The sequence below is a fragment of the Myxocyprinus asiaticus genome, chromosome 19 (genome assembly GCF_019703515.2).
Source record: "Myxocyprinus asiaticus isolate MX2 ecotype Aquarium Trade chromosome 19, UBuf_Myxa_2, whole genome shotgun sequence".
Classification (NCBI taxonomy): domain Eukaryota; kingdom Metazoa; phylum Chordata; class Actinopteri; order Cypriniformes; family Catostomidae; genus Myxocyprinus; species Myxocyprinus asiaticus.
The window spans coordinates 15,464,876-15,474,458 of NC_059362.1; the positions used below are offsets into that span (position 1 = coordinate 15,464,876).

General features: G+C 37.9%; 1 protein-coding gene across 1 annotated transcript; it reads left to right on the forward strand.

Moving 5' to 3' along the window:
* Positions 1-101: 101 nt before the first annotated feature.
* LOC127410403 (polyisoprenoid diphosphate/phosphate phosphohydrolase PLPP6-like) lies at positions 102-9,347 on the forward strand. The gene is made up of 2 exons (XM_051645659.1): positions 102-1,086; positions 5,587-9,347. Exons 1-2 carry the CDS (start codon positions 603-605, stop codon positions 5,952-5,954), a joined length of 852 nt encoding a protein of 283 aa, XP_051501619.1. The 5' UTR covers positions 102-602; the 3' UTR covers positions 5,955-9,347.
* Positions 9,348-9,583: the final 236 nt, after the last annotated feature.

The following is a 9,583-nucleotide window of genomic DNA, read 5'->3' on the forward strand; positions in this document are numbered from 1 at the left end:
CCAACGTTGAGGCCTCATCTTGACTCTCTGTACTTTAACTTATTTCCATTTACTTACTTAGTTCATTAGACAAAGACAAGACTTTGTATAATTGGGTTTATTCCAGGACTTAATCCTTGGATATATCCTTCAGATATATCTACTTAACATTTTATAATCAAACATTTATTTTCGGTATTATCACATTTATTCAGTATTCACTATTTCATTATTATTCATTTATTAATTTCTACAAATTAAAAATTGTTATTCCTTTTACAAATCATCTGATTTATTGAAGTCATTTCCATCTGCTGGATCTCACTGCATCAGTATGGACCTACAGAGCTGAGATATTCTTCTAAAAATCTTGATGAGAATTTTTAATGAAGTGAACTATTCCTTTAATGTAGTCACATGGTTAAAGAATACAACATTTCCCAGTGTTCACTGCTCAAAAATCTGCTGTTGCTATTTAAACATGGCGCAGTACAGTCAGACGAGCTCTCTGTTATCACCTGTAAAACTATGATCTGAGAAACGAGACATTCAAAAGCCATATTAGAAAACGGAAGACATTCTAGTAATATCGGACTCATCTGTATTGTTATACTTGAAGTAAAATGCCTTCTCCAAAAGCGCGGAGCAGCTCTGGGCGCAGCGGCAGCGTTCCGTGTACCGGTGGTGGAAACGGGCGCTATGAGTTCATTTCACTGAGCCGAACTCCCCCGCCGAACCTGCTGCAGAAACAGTGCTCTGATCCCACATCAGCGCGGCTCCGAGCCTCCGAGAGCCCCAACCGACGCCGCGGCTCGGGTTCGTCCACCTCTTCCACCGGCGGGCAGCAGTTACCGGAGGAAGACTGCATGAAATTAAATCCGTCTTTCATCGGGATAGCGCTCAGCTCTCTGCTGGCGATCGACCTGTGGCTGTCGAAGCGGCTTGGTGTATGCGCCTGTGAGGACTCGTCCTGGGGCAGCGTGCGACCGCTCATGAAGCTCATCGAGATCTCCGGGCACGGGATTTTGTGGTTGGCCGGTGCCGCGTACTGCCTGCATAAAAGCGACAGTGCCGCCGGTCAGGAGGTCATGCTGAACCTGATCATGGGTAATGCGCATTTACTGCTGGGTGTTTCTTTTAAAGCAATGTTCCGGGTTCAAAATAGATTTACCACAAAAATCGATTGTAAATTGTTCGTAAAAACAAACCCAAATTACGTTCAAAATAATGCTTAAACAACGGAAGTCTATGGGGCAAGCCATTCCGGGGGGTCTTCAAATACAGGTGCATCTCAATAAATTAGAATGTCGTGGAAAAGTTCATTTATTTCAGTAATTCAACTCAAATTGTGAAACTCGTGTATTAAATAAATTCAATGCACACAGACTGAAGTAGTTTAAGTCTTTGGTTCTTTTAATTGTGATGATTTTGGCTCACATTTAACAAAAACCCACCAATTCACTATCTCAAAAAATTAGAATACATCATAAGACCAATAAAAAAAACATTTTTAGTGAATTGTTGGCCTTCTGGAAAGTATGTTCATTTACTGTATATGTACTCAATACTTGGTAGGGGCTCCTTTTGCTTTAATTACTGCCTCAGTTCGGCGGGGCATGGAGTTGATCAGTTTGTGGCACTGCTGAGGTGGTATGGAAGCCCAGGCTTCTTTGACAGTGGCCTTCAGCTCATCTGCATTTTTTGGTCTCTTGTTTCTCATTTTCCTCTTGACAATACCCCATAGATTCTCTATGGGGTTCAGGTCTGGTGAGTTTGCTGGCCAGTCAAGCACACCAACACCATGGTCATTTAACCAACTTTTGGTGCTTTTGGCAGTGTGGGCAGGTGCCAAATCCTGCTGGAAAATGAAATCAGCATCTTTAAAAAGCTGGTCAGCAGAAGGAAGCATGAAGTGCTCCAAAATTTCTTGGTAAATGGGTGCAGTGACTTTGGTTTTAAAAAACACAATGGACCAACACCAGCAGATGACATTGCACCCCAAATCATCACAGACTGTGGAAACTTAACACTGGACTTCAAGCAACTTGGGCTATGAGCTTCTCCACCCTTCCTCCAGACTCTAGGACCTTGGTTTCCAAATGAAATACAAAACTTGCTCTCATCTGAAAAGAGGACTTTGGACCACTGGGCAACAGTCCAGTTCTACTTCTCCTTAGCCCAGGTAAGACGCCTCTGACGTTGTCTGTGGTTCAGGAGTGGCTTAACAAGAGGAATACGACAACTGTAGCCAAATTCCTTGACACGTCTGTGTGTGGTGGCTCTTGATGCCTTGACCCCAGCCTCAGTCCATTCCTTGTGAAGTTCACCCAAATTCTTGAATCGATTTTGCTTGACAATCCTCATAAGGCTGCGGTTCTCTCGGTTGGTAGTGCATCTTTTTCTTCCACACTTTTTCCTTCCACTCAACTTTCTGTTAACATGTTTGGATACAGCACTCTGTGAACAGCCAGCTTCTTTGGCAATGAATGTTTGTGGCTTACCCTCCTTGTGAAGGGTGTCAATGATTGTCTTCTGGACAACTGTCAGATCAGCAGTCTTCCCCATGATTGTGTAGCGTAGTGAACCAAACTGAGAGACCATTTTGAAGGCTCAGGAAACTTTTGCAGGTGTTTTGAGTTGATTAGCTGATTGGCATGTCACCATATTCTAATTTTTTGAGATAGTGAATTGGTGGGTTTTTGTTAAATGTGAGCCAAAATCATCACAATTAAAAGAACCAAAGACTTAAACTACTGAATTTATTTAATATACAAGTTTCACAATTTGAGTTGAATTACTGAAATAAATGAACTTTTCCAAGTTAAACCAAGTAAAATACAAATAAAAAACTGGTTTTGCAAAACCAGAGATAATCACTAAAAAAAACAAAAAAACAAAAAAAAAAAATACAATTAAGAAATTTAAAAATGGTCAAGCAACCTGTATTGGACCACTTGAGATGCGCTGACCCTAGAGTAGTTCACCTAAAAATGAAAATTCTCTTATCATTTACTCTCCCTCATCCAGATATGTATGACTTTCTTTCTTCTGCAGAATACAAAGATTTTTAGACGAATATTTAAGCTCTGTAGGTCCAGACAATGCAAGTGAATGGTGACAGAAACTTTGAAGGTCCAAAAAGCACATAAAGGCAGCATAAAAGTAATCCATACGACTCCAGTGGTTAAATCTATGTCTTCAGAAGCTTTCCAAATGATTTTGGGTAAGAAACAGTCCAAAATGTAACTCCTTTTTCACTATAAATCTTAGCATCTGCAGTCTCCTTGGCGATCATGATTTCAAGCTTGATTACACTTTCTAGCGCCATCTATCGCTCTGCACATGCGTCAAGCACTATAGGAAGTGTAATCGAGCTTGAAATCATGATCGTGCCAAGAGACTGCAATGGCAAGATGTACAGTGAAAAAGGTATGTTCTCACCCAAAATCAACTGGATCTCTTCAGAAGACATGGATTAAACCACTGGAGTCTTATGGATTAATTTTATGCTGCCTTTATGTGCTTTTTGGAGCTTCAAAGTTTTGGCCACCATTCGCTTGAATTGTATGGCCTACAGAGCTGAGATAGTCCTCTAAAAATCTTAATTTGGGATGGCATGAGGGTGAGTAATGATGAGAGAATTTTCAATTTTGGGTGAACTATTCCTTTAACACATGTAATGTTGAGGCATTTTGGCTATATTTTCAAAACCGTGTGTATTTTGTTGTTAATTTAGGTGCCATGTCTCGCCCCATAGACTTTCATTCTAAGTCCATTATAGTGTTTTTTGTTAGATTTTTTTTACAAATTGAGGGACTAGTAGAAATTATTTTTTGTGTTAATCAACAGCATGCCACAGAGTAGAACTTGTATTGAACATTCCTTTGAAAAACGAATCATAAGATAACGCATGTCACTTATATAGCCCAACCTTTTAATTAAAAATGCATGCACCGTCATATACGCTGGCAATGGTCGGTGTCATTTTTGATTTCTTGGACACTTCTGCATTCTCCTCTCTTTCTTATCCTTTATCAAACTCATTTCCCTTGAGATGTAAGAAGCAAATCGATATCCACTTCCTCTCCTCCCTCTGGACCCTTTATACATCCCTGATCTTTTTCTTTTGGATCACTCTTTCTCTCACTCAAATGTTTTCATTGCCAAGGGTATGTCCAGGTGAGGCAGGTGTCCATTCATCTCTGCTTTCCATTACTGACATGGCTTATTGCCAACCCTATTTAAATGCAACAGGCTTCTTGTTTGTTGCCTGTGGAGAGATGTTGTTTTATTTATCATTAATCTTGGCAGCATTTCCAGAGGAAAAATAGAGTGATAGTCATCCACTTACCAATCCCAATATGGCAATTATGTCACTTCACGGACATTCCTGTTACTTTGACATCCCATTTACATTGACTAAGTATGAACTCCATGCCCTGCTCAGCTTGTTTGTGGTATAGAGTGTCATGCCTTAAAGCTTCAATCCACAAGTGCTAAAATTTCTCTAAGAATTGGCCTAATGGAAAAGATAAGATAGTTGTGTTGCAAGGGAATGGTACAAAAAGGAAAGTCTAAAAAGTATTGCTCAGAGAGATGAAATTCTTACACTGCTTCACTGACTGCATACATTTGGCACTGAACCGAGTGTCACAGGTATGTTCACACCGCTGCTGAAAATTGGATGACAGTGTGAACAACCGAAAGCGCTTTGTAACTGACATTTTCAAATCTGATCTGCATGGGCCACTTTCATATGTGGAAATATATCAGATTTTTTTCCAGTGTGCCTTCATTGTGAACAGCCAGGTCTGATTTAACATGATTTATTCATCAATCTAACTTGAACATTTGTCATTTGCACCCTTGATTTACCACTAGGCCTGTTATGGTTTTAAAAAAGTCATAACCTTTCTAGTTAATGCATTCAGTTCCTTTTTAAGGAAGGAAAATAAAATTATAGGCTTCAACTGTTGGGTTCAGTAATTCTTTTGGCAAGAAAACAAACCCATAACCCTAAATACTAGACTTTGGCATCAGTATTTCCCTGGTGAACAAAAGTTTACAAGTGAAGTCAAGTCAATTTTATTTGTATAGTACTTTTCACAATTAAAATTGTTTAAAAGTAGCTTTACAGAAGATCATGGCTTAATGTCCCCAGTGAACGGCTTTAAATTAACTTTATAACAGCTTTATATAAGCTATATAACAGTTTTATATTAGCTTTATAACAGCTTTATATAAGCTATATAACAGTTTGTAACAGCTTTATATTAGCTTTATAACAGCTTTATATAAGCTATATAACAGTTTATAACAGTTTTATATTAGCTTTATAACAGCTTTATATCAGCTTTATAACAGCTTTATATCAGGCTTTATAACAGCTTTTACATATATAATTTATATCAATTTCTTGAGGCCCCCAGTGAGCAAGCCAAAGATGACCGTAGCAAGGGGAAAAAAAAACTCCAAAGATGTTTAGTTAGTGGAGAGAAAAAAGCTTGAGAGGAACCAGACTAAGCTGTGGGAACTTACATTATCTCTCAGTTGTCCAGTCTCTCACATTTTTGTATTTATCTCTCTTTCTCTTCCCCCTTTTTTCAGCCTTGGTATTGGACCTTGTGCTGGTTGGCATGGTGAAGGCTGTTGTGCGGCGTCGACGTCCAACCCATAATCGCATGGATATGTTTGCCACGTTCTCTGTGGACCGCTATTCCTTTCCATCAGGCCATGCTACACGTTCCGCAATGTGTGCCCGCTTCCTATTGGCCCACCTGGTGCTGGCAGCCCCACTCCGTGTGCTCGTCCTGCTCTGGGCCACTGTTGTTGGTTTTTCTAGGGTTCTCCTTGGACGCCATAATGTGACGGATGTTGCGTTTGGTTTCCTCATGGGCTACTGGCAATATAATTTGGTTGAGATGCTCTGGTTGTCCCCAGTCATGTTTCAAAGTGCATTTGGACAGCTTGACTGAGAAGCTATGAGAACTTAAAGAGGTCCTGATTTCTTGGAGCCCATTTTATGGAGGATCTAGAATCATTCAATTGCTGCCAGTATGCTGGTAATAATTCCATGTTGTCAATCAGGTTGCTTTATGTGGGTTCTACATTGTTTTGTGTGTCTTCTAACTCGAATGTAAGATATTAACCTCATTGATCATCTGCCAGCAATGTCCAGTGTTTTTCTTTGACTTGGATTGTCAGGGAGCAGTGAAAATAGTTTTAAGTCCTTCACTTAAAGTTATTTGCCTGTTTTTCTCTCTTTCTTTACATCTTTTGTGTCGATACTCTGAAACTGGAAAAATTCCAGCAGTCTTGATGAAGCATCTGGCATCATTTCCTGCCCTTATGAGGATTGGCACTCATCAAGAAAGGATAGGGAAGTACTGTAGTTTTAGCTTTTGAATATTTCGATGGGGTGGACTATGGCTTCTGCTGACTTCTGACATGTCTGTTAAACTGCAGGATACTGTTGCACCATTGTGATATTACACATATAAAACCAAAAAAATAGCCATCAACTCGAAGATTCTGCCCCCGTTTTTTATTTAATTTTAACACCAACCAGAGTTTTATCTCTAATTAAAATGAAGCTCTGAATAAGTGAATATTTAATTAACATGCAAATCAAAACCAAGGGGTGAATTTCAGTGCAGCTCCAATGCCTTGAGGGTGTGCAGTGTCCTCAATTTTTGCAGTTCCATTTGATGGTGCAGAAATTACATACTTCAGGTTTAATCTATGAAGTAGAACTATTTTTTTTTTTGTTGCCATTTCATCTTTGACGTATGGTCTTTGAAACTTTGCATAGTTTTTTCTTAATGGGTCGAAACCACAACTGATTATAGAGCCATAAAATGCATGATGCTGCAAAACTGATACCATATATTGTACGGGAAGCTGTCATAATGTCAGTGTATAAGCATCAAGCTGGTGTACAATGCAAGATGATGACCATAACTTTGACCAAAGTTGCACTGAATCATCTCTCAAACTGGACAACCCATGCAAAAAAGTACTGTGGCAGTACCTTGGTACAGTGATGGTATTAGATGGTAATACCATGGCAATTTGATATACAGTTGCACAGTGATTACCATATTCATGTACCATGGTATTTGCTGTTATTGTTGACACTCCAACATACTTCAAAGAATACCATGATATTACCATGGTACATGTCCAAAAACCATGGTATCACCCAGGGTTGTGATTTTTCCGGATTAATCCAGAATTCTGTTTTGTTTTGTTTGTTTTTTTCAGGATACATTTTTTTTTCCGATCGACATGAATTCTCAATAAGCTGCGCATTCTTTGCATTCTCTGTAAGCACTTTTCACTAGGGCTGGGTATTGATACAGATTTCTCGTTTCGATTCCGATTCATAAGCTTTCGATCTCGATTCGATATCGATTCATATGGGTACATTTCTGTTATAAAGTCCATTTTGCTTACATATAAAATAAATTCTCAGCTTATGCTCTGAATGATAAAGGAACCCTCTAGGCAACCCTTTTAAGTGCAATTCGAAAATATTAATTCTATAAATTATATTTTATCATTAGTTTCTCATCAAATTGGTCACATTTTAGCTTTTGAAAAAATTTCAAATTCAGTCTGTTCCATCAGTTAATGTCTTGAAATTGCATATATTATCTTGCATATTTTTGTTATATTTTTATTGTTTACATGCATAATTTGTACTATTTACAAGTATTTACATTGATATGTAGAACACGTGCTTAATCGGTACTGTCTCTTTAAGACTTGCAGCATCAGCCAGTAAGCGCGTACAACGAGAGAAGACGTGCGTAATTTCTTTAGCGATCCATGTGTGATTTATGATTAAATGTTTCTTTTTGTTGTTTTTAATCAACAACTGACTATAAAAAAAAGAGAAAGGGTATTAAAAGAGACATATTCTGTGACATATGGATCGGTGGATCTTGTCTTTGGACACACAGAACCAGTTAAACCAAACTTTTTCTCTCAACATGCACTGAAAGGACCTCTGTGATAATAACTTCTCCTCTATACTACTCAATCACTGGTAGGTGAAATCTGAATATTTACTAGCCAGTGGCTAATCATAGACATTTTGGTCGCATAGCATGAGATTTGGTTGCATTATAGAGGGTTGCCACATAGAGTAAAAGATTGATCTTGGTATTTAAGAATCAATATCGAGATCATTCAAACGAAGATCGCGATGCATCAGAAAATCTATATTTTTACCCAGCCCTACTTTTGGAAATGTAATTGGTGTCATCTCACTTTGCCTTTTTCTTAATGTGTTTTGTTACATTCCACTGTTTTACTGGTTGTCTATAAGTACAACTGCATAGGAATGAAGCATTAGTTGAATAAAATGGAAAAAAGGTACCGGGATTAGCAGCACTTTATTGTTCAGAGTCTGTTTTACCATATTACATGTTTCTTAGTGCTGTAGTAATAATAATAACAACATAAGTGTGATTATGAGCAACTCTTTACAATAATTACACTATAAATACATTACTCAGTACTTCTGTAAATAAGTACACACACACACACACACACATAACCTTTTTGGAATAGAAAGCATGTAGTTTTCTCTCTATCATCCACAAGAAGAGATGGATCAACTGATAGAATAATTTAAGTTGTCCCTCTATTTCTTTGCCACTTATGTAACAGATCAAACTCTGCCATCAGCTTTAAGGTCTTCCTCTTTCAAACTACTGTGGCATCAAAGATTTGTTGTCGACAAATCCACCCCAAAATCCAGGGTTTAACTTTTCTTCATTCTTTGATATTAATATTTCTCCCCTGGCAGCCCATACCTTAAATTAGTTACAGTAATAAGTTTCTAGAGAAGGGCGTTTGACTGTTCAAGAGAACCATTTGCACATTTTTCCTTTGCAATAACTGAGTTATATCTTGTAAGTGCTATCATTGGTCATTTGTTCAGTAATACAAGTGACATATGGCAACCAATAAATAATGTTATTTTAAACTGCAATGACATTGTGATGTTCTGGTGATGTGTTTGTTTGCTAGGGACCATGTTTATTGATTTTCATCTGTTTGACAGAGAGGTAATATGGAAGAGTATTTCATGTGATATTCAAGTTTTTGGTGTATACATTTTTGAGTCGTTTTAAATGGCTTCACCTTCTATCACAATATATATCATCATCTTGACATTTGACCATTGCATGGTGTGTAGTAAAAAGTGGCCATGTAAATTGCAAAGGTGAAAATCACTACAAGGGATTCACAAGCTTAATGTGGTAGCTATGACTGCTATGATTATTTGTGATGTTAAATATACTCCACATCGATCATAATGTGATTGTATTTTCTAAATAAATATAAAGATGTCATGACTTTGTGTCTTTTAAACTGTTTTTTTTTTTCTTCTTCTATCTAATCCCTGAGAGAAAGTGATTTTTAAAAGGATAGCTCACCCAAAAATGTAATTTCTTTCATCATTTACTCACCCTCATGCCCTCCTGGATGTGTATGACTTTCTTTCTTCTGCAGAACACAATCGAAGATTATTAGAAGTATATCTCAACTCTGTAGGTCCATACAATGCAAGTGAATGGTGACCAACATTTTT

Bases quoted from the DNA above. Each gene is read 5' to 3' on its own strand.
- LOC127410403 (XM_051645659.1), top strand. From the start codon at position 603: ATGCCTTCTCCAAAAGCGCGGAGCAGCTCTGGGCGCAGCGGCAGCGTT. The intron at 1,087-5,586 runs GTAATGCGCATT...CCCTTTTTTCAG, and splicing joins CATGCTGAACCTGATCATGG to CCTTGGTATTGGACCTTGTG.